The sequence below is a fragment of the Mobula birostris genome, chromosome 29, assembly GCF_030028105.1.
Source record: "Mobula birostris isolate sMobBir1 chromosome 29, sMobBir1.hap1, whole genome shotgun sequence".
Lineage (NCBI taxonomy): Eukaryota > Metazoa > Chordata > Chondrichthyes > Myliobatiformes > Myliobatidae > Mobula > Mobula birostris.
Window position 1 is genome coordinate 12530820 of NC_092398.1, and position 15710 is coordinate 12546529.

Here is a 15710-nt window from a genome sequence, read left to right on the forward strand (position 1 = left end):
AGGCAAGTGTAGTTATCCCCTTTTTAAGAGTTGATGCTTGGGGTAGTAACTTTAATACTTTTTGGGACAAAGCTTTCTTGAAAAGAATACAATCCTTGTCTGCCTTGTATTCTGTGTTGCGTGTTTATTATGGTAACTAGTCACATGAGCGGGGGCACGGTAAAAGCGAAGGGAATAAGACACGTATTTGTGGCCATTTGTAGCTGGGGCCTGATGGAGGTCATATCTTTTGTTGACTGCTCAATTAAGCTTACACTTGGGTATGCTTAAGTTTCATCGCTTCGAGATTGTATGCTTGCTTATTGCTAATAAAGGATCGAATACCTATCCCCGACTTTTGGAACAATCATTATTGGAGCTGAGGGTGCATCATGCAAGTATAACAAACCCATGGGGGTCGCTGACTGCGGCGATTGGTTTGGTTAAAATTGGCTGCTACAGTATGCGAGACAAGACTTTCACGTGATGTCAGTACAATAATAAACCAGTTCCAATTCCAATTCTGGTCTCCTGCTCTCATCCATGTTCCCATATTAACCTCGGAAGTCATGACAAAATCCACAAATCCAGAGTGGAAGCTAGTCATCCCTTGATCCTGAGACACTGCTCAAAAAACGAAGTATTATAACTCTATGTGCTTTATAACAAAATGTGTTCTGAAGTGAATTTATTGCTAAAATATAAGATAAGAAACACTCAACAATTCAGGAACAGCTTCTTCCCCTCTGCCATCCAATTTCTGAATGGACATTGAACCCATGAACACTACCTCACTACTTTTTTATTTCTATTTTTGCACTACTTATTTAACTATTTAATATATATATATTAACACTGTAATTCACAGTTTTTTTCTCTATTATTATATATTGTATTGTACTGCTGCTGCAAAGTTAACAAGTTTCGCGACATATGCCGGCAATACTGAACCGGATTCTGTTTCTGAAGTGCCGGTCAACAGCTCATAGATCATAGGAAAAGGAATATGACCAGATCTTCTTCAGTGTCCTAACGAAGGGTCTTGGCCCGAAGCATCGACTGTTTACTCTTTTCCATAGATGCTGCCTGACCTGCTGAGTTCCTCCAGTATTTTGTGTGCGTTGCTCTGGATTTCCAGCGTCTGAAGATTTTCTCGTGTTTACGTCCATAACATGCTAATTTAATTTTTAAATGAGAAATAAATATTTAAGTTGAGGCATTAAGAATAGCTCCCTACATATTTATTTCAAAATAATGTGGTAGGATGTATTAGGGCTAACTGGGAGAATACAAGAACGTAAGAAATAGCAGGAGTCGGCCATCTGGCCCATCAAGCCTGCTCCGCCATTCAATAAGATCATGGCTGATCTGACCATGGACTCATCTCCACCTTGCTGCCTTTTCTCCATAACTCTTAATTCCCCTACTATCCAAAAATCTATCTAGCCTTGTCTTAAGTATATTTACTGAGGTAGCCTCCACTGCTTCATTGGGCAGAGCACTCAATACCTTGGTTCAGGACCTTAGCCAAAATCAGAATCAGAATCAGGTTTATTATCACCGGCATGTGACGTGAAATCTGTTAACTTAGCAACAGCAGTTCAATGCAATACATAATATAGAAGAGAAAAAGAATAAAAATAATAATAATAAATCATCATCATCATCAGGTGCGATGCCCAATTTGAGCTTTGACCGCCATGGCCCACACACTCCTGTTTCGGGTCAAGTGGATCAATTCATTGGTATTCATTTCCAGTTCTCTGGCTGCTGTCTCCATCATCATTTGTCTTTGTCTTCCTTTTGCTTTCTTCCCTTCAATCTTTCCCATAATTACCGTGCATTCTAACTCCTCATTCCTAATCACATGTCCAATGAAGTTACGTTGCCTTTTCATGATCTCATACATTATTTCTCTTTTTGTGTTTGCTTGTTCATGACATCCTCGTTAGATATTCATTTCATCCATGATATTCTTTGCATCCTCCTCAAAAACCACATCTCTGCTGCTACAATTCGTTTCCCCATGTTACTAGATATTGTCCAACATTCTGAGCCATATAACATAACTGGATAAACGTAACATTTCAGTACTCTGAGGCGGGTTGTCATGCCTAGTTTAGTATTGGGCAGTATACTCTTCATTCTCGTAAAGGTGTCTTTTGCCATCCCTATTCTTCTTTTGTCATCCAAGTCACACCTGCCATCTAATGTCACCCAGCTTCCTAAGTAGCAAAAGTTCTGTACTTGTTTTATGTCTTCCCCATTCTCAGCCTGCATATAGGATTCTCCTTCTTTTTGGATATCACCATACATTCTGCCTTTTTGCAATTGATAGATAGATTCATTTTTCCACTTTCTTCAACAACTATATCAATTAAGTCTTGTAGTTCTTCCTCTGTACTTGCAAATAACAATGTCATCTGCATATCTGAAATTATTGATGTTTTAACCGCCAACTTTGATTCCCAAAATGTCTTACTTTTTGTAATATTGTTTCACTGTACACATTAAATAAATGAGGGAAGAAAACACACCCTTGTCTAACGCCTCTCTTGATTTTCGTAAACGGACTCACTTCTCCATCTATTCTTACAGCGGCAGTTTGTTCCCAGTACAGATTTCTGATTAGGCGGAGGTCTTTCGAATTTAGATCAAGAGTTTTCTGTAATATTTCATATAACTTTATCAAATGCTTTTGTGTAGTCGATAAAACAAACAAACAAATCTTTTTGCACTTGAATAGCTCGTTTTGATAGTATCCTTAACATCAATATTGCATTTCTTGTACCTTTGTCTTTCACAAAACCACATTGTTCTTTGCCTATTTCAGCTTGTATCTTAATTCTTAGAAGTATCTTAATAATCAATAACTCAATTACAGTATAAAAATGTGCAAAAAACAGAAATACTATATATTAAGAAAAGTGAGGTAGTGTCCATGGGTTCAAAAAATGCCACTTTCAATGGTGCATGCACTGCCCTGGAGAATCAGCCTGTGTATGTGTCCTTTTTTTTCCCTTTGGCTCTTTAAAAGCCTATTTGTTTAATCTCTGTTCCCACCCACCTTCCCATAGCCTCTTTCATCCTCTTCTCAAGCCAACTGAAAGCATACAGCTGTAAATGTACTCACTTTCATGTTCCTGTAGTTGGCAGTACTCCGGGATTCATTTTCTGGTGATCCCGAGAAACCAAAGATTAGTTTGGCCATTACTGCAAGCAAATTAGAGGGAAAAAATACAATGACTGCCATCTTTTTCTGTGGCAAAAGAAATAGTGAGGATGTGGTATCAAACCATTTTATACACAGTAGATTCTTAAAATTGTGAAGGTGGGAAAACAGCTTTGTCCAGATTGAGTGGGGTGACGTTGCAGGTTATGTGACAGTTATGCAGCATAGAAACAGGCACTTCAGCCCATCACATCTATGCTGACCACTTATTTTAATGCCACTTGCCTGTATCAGTTCTATTCCTTGACCATTTGAGTATCTGTCCAGATGCCTCTCGCATGTGTTACTGTTCCTTCCTCCGCCGCCTCTTTGTGCAGCTCATTTCAGATACCGACTTCCCAACCAATTTCCAACCAACCAACTTTAACCAATTTCCCTCGGGATCAATAAAGTATGACTACTCTTTGTGTGAGAAATTTACTCTTCAGATTCCCTTCAAACCGCCTCTCCCTCACCTTAAACCATGCCATTTAAGGGACCATGTCAAAAGTTTAGCGAAATACCACGGACCCAGCATCTACTATCCCGCCATCATCAATCCTCTTAGTTACTTTTTCAGAAAACTAAAATCATGAAACATGCACAAAGTCATGCTGACTATCCCTAATCAATCCTTGCCTTTCCAAATGCAACCTCTGACCTAACACGGCTAAAAAAAACTCTGCCAGGACCCTAGCAACTCTTCCCCTTCCTTCCCAAAACATCTTGAGATACATCTGGTCAGTCATCAGGGATTTATTCAGCTTCATGTGTTCCAAGACCCCCAAAGTCCCCTCCTTTTTAATGTTGATAATGTTGCTCTGTGATATCACAGTTCCCTCTTCTGAACTCAATAGCTTCCATGACCTTTTAAATACAAAAGAGTATTCATTTGACACCTCACCACTTTCTGTGCCTTCATACATAGATTACCTCAGGTTTTCTCCATGTCCTCCCACAGTCCAAAGATGAACCAGTTCGTTGGTTATTGCAAATTGTCCTGTGATTAGGCTGGGGTTAAATAGGGAGTTGCTGGATGATACGGATCAAAGGGACGGCAGGGCTAAATAAATCTCACTGTATCTCTAAATAAATAAATATATCCTTATGAGGAACTATGCTGTCCCCAGCTACCCTTTTGCACTGAATAGAATTTTTGGGACTCTACTTCATCTGCCGGGGGTATCTCATGCCCCTTTTTGCCCTCCCAATTTCCTCAGGTGTACTAGCTTGACCTCATCTGCCTAAACTGGACAATATGCTTCCATTTTCATGACGGAACCCTCAATATCCCTCATCATTCGAGGTCCCAAATCTTGCAGTCTAGCCTTCCCTCACTTGAACAGGAAGTGGTTAGCCATGAATACTTCCTCACTCTTTTGAAAGTCTCCAGTTACCAGACATCCTTTTACCTGCAAGAAGCTTCTTACAATCAACTTTTGAGACCTCAAATTTAGGACTTTAGCTTAAGAACCAGTCTTATCTTTTTCCAAGACTAACTTGAAACTAATAGAATTATTGTGACTAGACCCAAAGTCTTCCCCCTAATCTGTAGAACATACTCAACCATTCTCATTTTTCATCACAATAGTTCCAAATTTAAGTAAAATCATTCAAGGGTGAAGAGTACCAAAATACTGGAACATCAGGCAATATTTGAAAATCTTACTGTTTATTTAAACTTTTAATCAGAAATTCCTCTTCTCAAATGCTATTTGCTTCTACTTCTCCATTATTATGTTCCTTCTTCTCATCTTGGTACATTAAGTTTGGTCACATTGAAGCCTTATTTTTAAATTTTAACTTCTATGCTTAGCAATACACACAAAAAGCTGGAAGAACTCAACAGGTCAAGCAGCATCTATGGAAAGGAATAAACAGCTGAAACACTTCATCAGGACTGGAAAGGGGTAAGCATTCTAGGTGGAATGATTCCACTACTTCCCACTTTCCCCATTTCTGTAAACTTCTGCCCATTTAAAAACTGATACCTAAGGTCCAGTCCCTGTTGATTCATCATTGCTATTCAGGCTGAATTGCTTAGTGTATGGATTCTGAAGTTATAGAAACTTGCAAAGCAAAGATATCCATCTAGAAAGTCCTGGGTTTAAATGCCACCCAACTGTAGCTTCGTTGATCTTAACTAATCGGAGGGCTATAATACACTTCTAAACTCATGGGCTATAAAGGAAATTAAATCAACCAGATCTGCTATTCTGATTGCTATTTGGTGAACTATAATGCATTAATTTCTGCTAAGATGAGAAGGCAACTTAAAGCCTGCAATTTTAATGGTCTGACCATTGTGTCGAGCCATCATTCTACTTATTTTGGGATTGTTCTTGTCGTGTTCGTTATTGAGGGGTTGTGCAGAGCACACGAGGACACTAGCATGCAGGATATTCAACTGAACTTTATTGACAATCCTGCTTGTACAGTGTGTAAACTCCTCCCATGTGGGAGTGGCTAACTGATTGGCATAGGACTAACACTATTAACTACCATCACAGTTCTCTGTACAGTCCAAATTTCTGGGGTTGTTGGTTTTGTAACTGCTGAAACAAGCATGGCCTATTTGGATGAACAATTCTAATTTTAGTTAGTCTTCTATTTGGCTCATATATTGTTCCTGATCTGCTAGCTGCAACAGCCATTTTAAAAAATGCTTTAAATGTCAGTAAGTCAAAAATGCTGATTGTGGACTTCAGGAAGGGTAAGACGATGGAACACGAACCAGTCCTCATAGAGGGATCAGAAGTGGAGAGAGTGAATAATTTCAAGTTCCTGTGTGTCAAGATCTGAGGACATAACCTGGTTCCAACATGTCGATGCAGCTATAAAGAAGGCAAGACAGCAAGTATATTTCATTAGGAGTTTGAAGAGATTTGGTTTGTCAACTAAAACACTTGAAAACTTCTATAGATGTACCATGGAGAGCATTCTGACAGGCTGCATCACTGCCTGATATGGGGAGGGAGGCTACTACTGCATAGGACCGAAAGAAGCTCCATCTTGAGTACTAGCCTCTGTAATACCCAAGACATCTTCAAGAAATGGGGCCTCAGAAAGGTGACGTCCATTATTAGGGACTCCCATCACCCAGGACATGCCCTCTTCTCATTGTTACTGTCAGGATGGCGGTACAGAAGCCTGAAGGCTAGAAGTAGGGGATGCAGTGATTCAGGAACAGCTTCTTCCCCTCCGCCATCCCATTCCTAAATGGAAGTTGAAGCCATGAACCCTACCTCACTTTTTAAAAATGTTATTTCTGCTTTTGCACTAATTTTAATCTGTTCAATGTACATATATATGTTTGTATATTAACTGTGTATATATATATATATATAATATATACCAAAACTGTAATTGATCTACCTTTTTTTATACACAATATCATGTATTGTTTTGCACTGCTGCTAAGTTAACAAATTTCACGACACATGGTGATAATAAACCTGATTCTGAAATTATTATGCTGACCTGGTTAGTTTTTACTTTATTTATTCAGGTACGACATGGAATAAGAACATAAGAAATAGGAGCAGCAGTCGGCCATCTGGCCCGTTGAGCCTGCTCTGCCATTCAATAAGATCATGGCTGATCTGGCCATGGACTCAACTCCACCTACTTCCCTTTTCCCCATCACTCTTTAATTCTCCTACAATGCAAAAATCAGTCCAACCTTGTCTTAAAAATACTTACTGAGGTAGCCTCCACTGCTTCATTGGGCAGAGAATTCCACAGATTCACCACTCTCTGAGAAAAGCAGTTCCTCCTCATCTCCGTCCTAAATCTACTCCCCCAAATCTTGAGGCTATGTCCCCTACCTCTAGTCTCACTTACCAGTGGAAACAACTTTCCTGCCTCTATCTATCCCTTACATGTCCTCTCATTCTTCTGAATTCTGACAAGTACAGTCGCAGGTGAGTTGGTCTCTCCTCAGTCAGAATAGGCCCTTCCAGCCGAGGTGCCCAGCACCCCCCAATTTAACCCGAGTCTAATCACAGGACAATTTACAATGACCAATGAACCTACCAACCAGTACGTCTTTGGACCGTGGAAGGAAACCGGAACACATAAAGGAAACCCTTGCAGTCACAGGGAGAACGTACGGATTCCTTACAGGCAATGGCGGGAATTGAACCCATGCTAACCACTGTACTACCTACTTGTTATGGGTCACCTGAAACAATATCGACATAGCCATTTAAATGAGCGCACAATATTTCTATTATTAAACTCTAGCCTGTGCTTTTATGCTATAATTTATATCCTATGTGTCATATTGAAAATAGTGAGCTGTGACGGATCTAATTGAACTCGCTGTAGTGATCTTGACCCATATTCCAGTGTGCTATTGAATTAGAAAAAGGTATAGCACTCAGTACAAACAAAACTTTCATTTTTAAAAAAATGCCTTTATTTTTAGTTTACAAAATAAATTTTGCTTTTACAGGCTTCTGCATATCGTAAAATTGAAAAATCAACAAAAGCATAACTAGGAAAATGTAAACATGCGGGACTTAATGTTCTTAAATAAATTCCTGACACTTTTTCTATTAACAAATAAATTTTCACACTATACCATATCTTTATTTTATATAAATTTACAAATCTAGAGTCCTACTCAGTAGTGAGTAACCAGGTCATAGAAACAACGCTGGAAAATACCCAAAAATAAAATTCAGCGAGATGCACAGGCAGAATAAACAAAATATTGTTCATTAACATTACTTATCATTTTCTTTAAACTATAGCTAGTAACTTCAGCTGGGGTTCTGCATTTCTGAAAGCTGGAAGCAAATCTGACCCCATGCTTCAAAGTTTGTAATCACCTGTGCTTTGGAGGTAGATGTTGAGAAGAACTTATACCAGTAACAATGTCCTACACTCACTTTGATCACAACCTCCATTTTATCCTTTATTCTGATAATCTTAAAATCAAAACAGAATCCTATACCATTCAAAGGTCCACAATGACACCTTTTTTTTTTTTAGCTTACCCAGGTAGATTTTTAACACAAAAGCCCAGAAGGTGAGCAATGTTAAAATTCATAACATAAACGCCCGCACACACGCACAATATACTGTATCAGCCTGTAAGTGTGAACAGCAATAACATCATAAAACTTGCATTGATAAATGCAACACTTTATGCAAAAATTCAGATCTTATATGAGGAATCTTTGTGACAGTGGGCATTTGAATTTGCTAGATTTAAAATCAATATTGCGCAGAAGTGACCCGGCTGGGGGCGTAGTGGCATTAGTGTCGGAATTCGGGACGAAAGGTTCCGAGTTCGAATCCAGCCGGCTCCCCTGTACACTTTCCATCCGTGCTGGGTTACGAGCTGGTGATCTCTTTGGAAACTCACCCGGCAGAAGGCAATGGCAAACCACTGCTGTAACTTGCCTCGTACGCGGTTCCCCACTAGGTCAGAGGCGTGGAGGGAAATCGTCTGCTAACCCGGAGAAACTCTGGATGCAACGTACCTTTCCTTCCTTTCCCTTGTGCAGAAGTAGTAACATATGCAACAAAGAACCGTAAGGCACTCTCTGGTGTTGCGATTCACATAGAATTATGAACCTCTACACTTGGTTATGAGAATACCACATAACATTTCTGGCTCTTGCTCCTATTTATAATCACACTTAAAACATTCCAGAGCAAAACAAATTAATTATTTTAACAGCTCTAATTCTAATATTCTTTAAAAAAAACATTTCTTGAAATTATTTGCTTAAAACCTTGGATAAAACTAGAAAAAGAGGGTGCAGCATTTTAAGTCCATTTTCTCACAATAGGAACCTTATTAAAGAGTGAAAGGATATAGAAAAACACAATCCCATGGAGTATCTAGTATTTTCATGGTTTTCTAGTGGCTAGGCCAGGGCCGAGGCAGGGATTTCAGATACAACACTGTCCAATGGCTGCCAATGGCAATTCATTAGGGCATCGTAGAACTCTTCACTCTGTTCCATGAATTGTGCATTAGCTTCTTCAACATCCAAGTAAGGAACTGGATCTGAATCACGACAAATGTAATAGTGACACTTCAATATACAATACACAATTGCAAATATGAAGAGTAATTATTAAACATGCATTGGGAAATGTAATCCTTCACACAAAAATACAGATTTTATGTGAGGGTATTTGAAATTGTTAGACCTAAAATCAATATTTTGGTTATCAAAAACAAGATATACAATAAAGAATCGTAAAGCACTCTGGTGTTGTAATTCACATAAATCCTATGAACCTCTACGTTTGGTGCTCAATGTTGAAACCTCAATTTAACAACAAAGCTACCCATTTACACAAAATCCACATTAATCCCAGTTTTTTCTCACTTTCTCTCAGCAATTCCCTCCCAGATTCTAACACCTGCAAAATAGGGGTGGTTTACAATTATCCTACCAATCACACATCTTTGGGATGTGGGAGGAAACCAGAGCACTAAGGGTAGATCCAAAAGGAGCCACAGGGAGAACTTGCAAACACCACACAGACAGCACTTGAGGCCAGAACTGAACCTGGGTCTCTTGCTCTGACGCAATGGTTCTACTAGCTTGTATACCATGATGTATGTATAGTCAAAATATTAAATAAAAATTCGAGGCTTGTTATTCTCATTCCTTCCTCCCAAAGTTTGTGTATGCACCATCCTTTTTGCACGTCATTCCTCATTATTATATCTATATATCCCTCTGGTGTCAAGTTGGTTGTCGTGAAGCGTTTAGTGTGGTAGTGTAGTGGGTAGTGCTTCTTGCTCTCACTTTCAGCTTCCACTGCTGGCTCACAATCTCGTGAGAAGGAGAGCTGAATGTGTAAGCCTCTCCCTGCCAGTACGTAGCCTCTCCAGCAGCAAGCCTCATGTAGTGCCTCCTCACTGACGACATACGGAAGCTGAACTGCTTTCGGACTCAGGCTGAACTACAGAAGACAGGGAGGAGGTCTGGCCCCTGCACACGTGGCACACAGGCCCACCGGTGTGTGGACATGGCTTGGTGCTCGTGAACCAGATCCCCAGCTATGGGTAAATAGCCCCACCGCCTTGTGAGCAGCTTCGGAAGAGACGAAGGCCACCGGAGTAAACACAGACAGCAAATCCAGAGTGGAGCCCCTAAGGCGGCCAGAAGTCACTGAACATCCTTCCGGCAGCTCCCGCAGCCAAGCTGGTGCCAAACGTATTGCTTCATAAGCTTTCCTTTGGACTACACTGGTGAGGCCGAGAGGGGGGTCTTGATGACTGGGCATCTCAGGATCTCCATACCTTCCGCTCAGGCTTGTGCCCTGGAGAGGTTACTCCACTGTACTTTGAGACAAGATGGATAACATCATTAAGCCCTCTGAACACTTATTAGAAGTTGTCATTCTCCTCCACACCATGGTTCAACTAATCATTTCCTGTGGAACTTACCTCACCTCAGCAAAGACTCTATTACAACTCGGGCCGTTGGAGCTTGGAGTTCAATTCTGGCATCCTCTGTAAGTCGTCCCAGTAGAATGTGTGGATTTCCCCCAAGTGCTCTGGTTTCCTCCCATGGTCCAAAGGGTAAGTTAATTGGTCATTATAAATCATACTGTGATTAGGTTAGGGTTAAATCGGGTTTGCTGGGTGGTACAGCTCAAAGGGCCAAAAGGGCTTACTCCGTGCTATATCTCTAAATTTTTTTTAAAAACTGCAGGGAAAGTATAAATAGCAGTGAATTTGTGTTAATATGTTGAGATAATATGGCTGAGATAGAAGTTGAGATAATATAATGAGATAACCATTGAGCATATCTACATGAAACGTTGTCATAGGATCATAGCATCCATCATCAGAGATCCCCACCACCCAGGCCACGCTCTTTTCTCGCTGCTCCCATCAGGTGGAAGGTACAAGAGCTCAGGACTCACACCATCAGGTTCAATGACAGTCACGAACCCTCAACCATCAGACCCTTGAATAAAAGTGGATAACTACAATCACTTGCCCATCCAATGAGATGTTCCTACAAACAATGAACCCACTTTAAGGACTCTTTATCTTGTTATTTCCTATTCTTGTTATTTATTGCTATTTATTTATATTTGTATTTGCACGGTTTGTTATCTTCTGCACTCTGGTTGATCTTTCATTGATCCGGTTATGGTTACTATTCTATAGATTTGCTGAGTATGCCCACAGGAAAATGAATCTCAGGGTTGTAAGTGGTGACATACAGTTGCAAGAAAAAGTTTGTGAATCCTTTGCAATTATTCATAAAATGTGGTCTGATTTTCATCTGTCACAATAATAGACAAACACAATCTGCCTAAACTTCCAGGCTGGAAAAAGTATGTGAACCCTTGTATTTAATAATTGGTAGAACCTCCTTTAGCAGTAATAACCTCCACCAAACATTTCCTGCAGCTGCTGATCAGACTTGCACAATGGTGAAAAGGAATTTTAGACCATTCCTCCATATCAAACTTTCAGTTCATCAATATTTCTATGATACCTTGCATGAACAGCCCTCTTCAGGTCATGCCACAGCATCTCAATTGGGTTAAAGTCTGGACTCTGACTTGGCCATTCCAAAACACAAATTTTTGTCTTCTTACACCATTCTGCTATTGATTTACTCTTGTGTTTTGGATCATTGTTTTGTTGCATCATCCAACTTCTATTAAGCTTCAGGTGACGGATCGCTACTCTGACATTCTTCTAGAAAATGTCTTGCTACAATTTTGAATTCATTGTTCCCTCAACGAATGCAAGCTGTCCAGGTCCCAAGGCAATCCCAAACCATGATGCTCAGCTTCACAGCTGGGATGAGGTTTTGGTGTCAGTGTGCAGTGCCCTTTTCCCTCCAAACACGATGGTTTTCATTTCTACCAAAAAGTTCAACTTCTGTCTCATCTATCCACAGAACTTTGTCCCAGAAGTGCTGTGGAACATCCAGGTGGTCTCTTATAGTGGACACAAGAACAAAGGCCTTAGCAAATTCTGGAGATTTCTGCAGGTCTTTTGCTGTTATCATCAATATTCTTGCGATACATGCCACAGCATCTCAATTGGGTTAAAGTCTGGACTCTGACTTGGGTAGCAGACACCAACAGAATCAACAAACTCATTCGTAAGGCTAGTGATGTTGTGGGGATGGAACTGGACTCTCTCACGGTGGTGTCTGAAAAGAGGATGCTGTCTAAGTTGCATGCCATCTTGGATAATGTCTCCCATCCACTACATAATGTACTGGGTGGGCACAGGAGTACATTCAGCCTGAGACTCATTCCACCGAGATGCAACACAGGGCGTCATAGGAAGTCATTCCTGCCTATGGCCATCAAACTTTACAACTCCTCCCTTGGAAGGTCAGACACCCTGAGCCAATAGGCTGGTCCTGGACTTCATAATTTACTGGCATAATTTACATATTACTATTTAACTATTTATGGTTTTATTACTATTTATTATTTACGGTGCAACTGTAATGAAAAACAATTTCCCCCGGGATCAATAAAGTATGACTATGACTATAATCCCTGGGTTCTTTTTCACTTCCTTCAGCATTGCATGTTGTGCTCTTGGTGTAATCTTTGCATGATACCCACTCCTAGGGAGAGTAGCAATAGTACTGAGTTTCCCCCATTTGTAGACAATTTCTCTTACTGTGGACTGATGAGCACTCTGGTCTTTAGAAATGCTTTTGTAGCCTTTTCCAGCTTCATGCATCTCTACAATTCTTCTTCTAAGGTCCTCTGAAAGTTGTCTTGATCGCGACAGGGTGCACATAAACAGATCTTTTTTTGAGAAGAGCAGGCTCTCTCAGTAATCTGACTTTGTGTGTCTTTTATTGGGCAGCGCACCTCTACAACCCACACCTCCAATCTCATCTCATTGATTGGAACATCTGACTCCAAATAACGTCTGTGGAAGGCATTACCCCAGCGACTCACATACTCTTTTGAACCTGGACTGTGATTGTTTAAATGGTGTACTCAGTATTGACGAGAAGTACAATTATTTGTGTGTTGTTAGTTTAGGCAGATTGTGTTTGTCTATTATTGTGACTTAAGATGAAGATCAGACCACATTTTATGAGTAATTAATGCATAAAAACAGGTACTTGCAAAGGTTTCACAAACTTTTTCTTGCAACTGTATATGTACTCTGATAATAAAAGTTACTTTACTTTAAGCTAATAATCTACAACAGATAAAATTGCCTATTGCTGAAGTTTCTTTTCACCATATCTCCCCTGAGCCTATCTGCACTTTATTAGCATGGTGTCTCTATCTTTTCAGTCTCAAGATCCAGCCATATTTTCAGCCTTTCTAATCTTCCACTGGCCTTATTCCTGATGGTCTTCTATTTTCTTCTGAGACAGGATTAAATTTACAGAAACTAATTCCTGAAAACTATAAGGAGGAAATCCATAGGATATGAGAACAATTTAAAAAATGAAAGGATTTCACACCAGGGCATTTTACCTCCATAAAACATCCAGCAAACATTTTTTTAAAATCGTAAAATGTTGATTAAAATTCTCATTTCCTGCGCTCACATAACTATGTTTAGGCATAATTATAAAGTGACCATTACCTCTTTTGATGGATAAACTAGGATTTACTAACATTAATTGGGTCAACGAAGAAGAAAACTGACTTCAGATTTACAACAAAACGAACACTAAAGTTACTGTGCAATCCAATAAACAAGACACCACATAATTTTAGAACTGTAAACTACAGGTGTAACAATGCTGACCAGTATATCAACAATTCAGTCTTTAAGATGTAAGAGCAGAGTCTGGCCATTTGGCCTATCAAGTCTGTTCCACCACTTCATCATGGCCAATTTATTTCCTTCTCAGCCTGATCTCCTGCTTCCTCCCCATAACGCTTCATTCCCTGACTAATCAAGTATCTATCAACCTCTGCCTCAACTATAACCAATTACTTGGCCTCCACAGCTGCTTGTGGCAAAGAATTCCACTGATTCACCGCTCCCTAGTTAAAGAAATCCCTCATCTCTGTTCTAAAAGCTCTCCGGTAAAAAATGATGTCGTATCTGTTAAATAGGGGCCGTGGACAATTCTGATTTGATGGAGAATGGACGTGAAAGCACAGAGGAACATCTGGAGAAATTTCTGAAACGCCCGTTCACTGCTGTCGTTACTGTGTGGTTGGAAATCTTTCGGAGGGTAGGCCTCAAAATCTCCGGCCTTGCCTGCTTTTGGCGACCGAGATTGAGGTCGAATCGTTCGGCAGAGATGCCGCTCAGTACTCGGTGTCAGACAGCTGATCAGAGCTCGAAGTTTTCGGATGACTCAGAGTCAGGTTGCGGTCGGCATGGCAGGGAGAGTTTTTCTTCCTTCTCCCGTCTGCGTGAGATGTGGGACATTTGAGAAACTTTGAACTTTACTGTGCTCACAGACTTCTTCATCAAGTTATGGTATTGTTACATTGTAACTATATGTATAATTATGTGGTTTTGTCAGTTTTTTTCAGTCTTGGTTTGTCCTGTGTTTTTGAGATATCACACCGGAGGAAATAATGTATCATCTCTTAATCATGCATTACTAAATGACAATAAAAGGGGACTACGTAATAATCTAAATGGAACATCCCTCTATTCTGAGGCTGTGCCCTATGATCTTAGACTCCCTCACCATAGGAAACAACCACTCTACACACACTCTACCAAGGGCTTTCAACATTCGATGGGTTGCAATGAGATTCCTCTCATTGTTTCGAATTCCAGTGAGTATAGGCGCAAAGCCATTGTACACTCCTCATATGATAAGCCCAGAAGCATTTTTGCGAACCTCCTTAGAACCCTCTCCAATGTCAGCATAGGCTGATAGGGACTTAAGGAAAGCTTCTGGCATGTTGGCCTTCATAAATCAAAATACTGAGTACAGGACATGTTATGTTGCAGTTGTATTGATGAGGCCTAATTTGGAATATTGTGTGCAGTTTTGGTCACCTACCAACAGGAAAGATGTAAACAAAGTTGAAAGTGTATGGAGAAAATTTACAAGGATGTTGCCAGATCTGGAACACCTAAGTTATATGGAAAATTTGAATAGGTTAGGACTTTATTCCTTAGAATGTAGGAGTCTAAGAGTTGATTTGATAGAGGTATACAAAATTATAAGCGTACAGATAGGGTAAATGCAAGCAGGCTTTTTCCACTGAGGTTAGGTAGGACTACAAACAGAGTTCATGGGTTAAGGGTGAAAGATGAAAAGCTTAAGGGAAACATGAGAAGCTTCTTCGTGCAGAGGGTTGTGAGAGTGTTGAACGAGCTGACTGTGCAAGCGGTGCACACGAGCTGAATTTCATCATTCAAGGGAAGTTTGGATAGGTACATGGATGGTAGGGGTATGGAGGGCTAAGGTCCAGGTGCAGGTTGATGGCAGTAGGCAGATTAAATGGTTCAGCACAGAATGGATGGGCCAAGGGACCTGTTTCTGTGCCTCATTTCTCCAAGCCTCTATCCTTTCTTAGATAAAAGGCCCAAAACTGCTCACAATACTCCCAG

General features: G+C 40.2%; 1 protein-coding gene across 3 annotated transcripts in view; it reads right to left on the reverse strand.

The window, feature by feature from the left end:
• Positions 1–7613: 7613 nt before the first annotated feature.
• LOC140190083 (tRNA selenocysteine 1-associated protein 1-like) overlaps positions 7614–15710 on the reverse strand; it is a 40643-nt gene continuing 32546 nt past the window's right edge. For 2 of the 3 annotated variants that reach the window (XM_072246550.1, XM_072246549.1), the window contains exon 9: positions 7614–9215. In XM_072246550.1, the coding sequence (XP_072102651.1) occupies positions 9073–9215 (143 nt within the window). In that variant the 3' untranslated portion in view covers positions 7614–9072. The remainder of the gene's footprint in view (positions 9216–15710) is intronic. The other variant, XM_072246551.1, reaches the window with a different exon arrangement.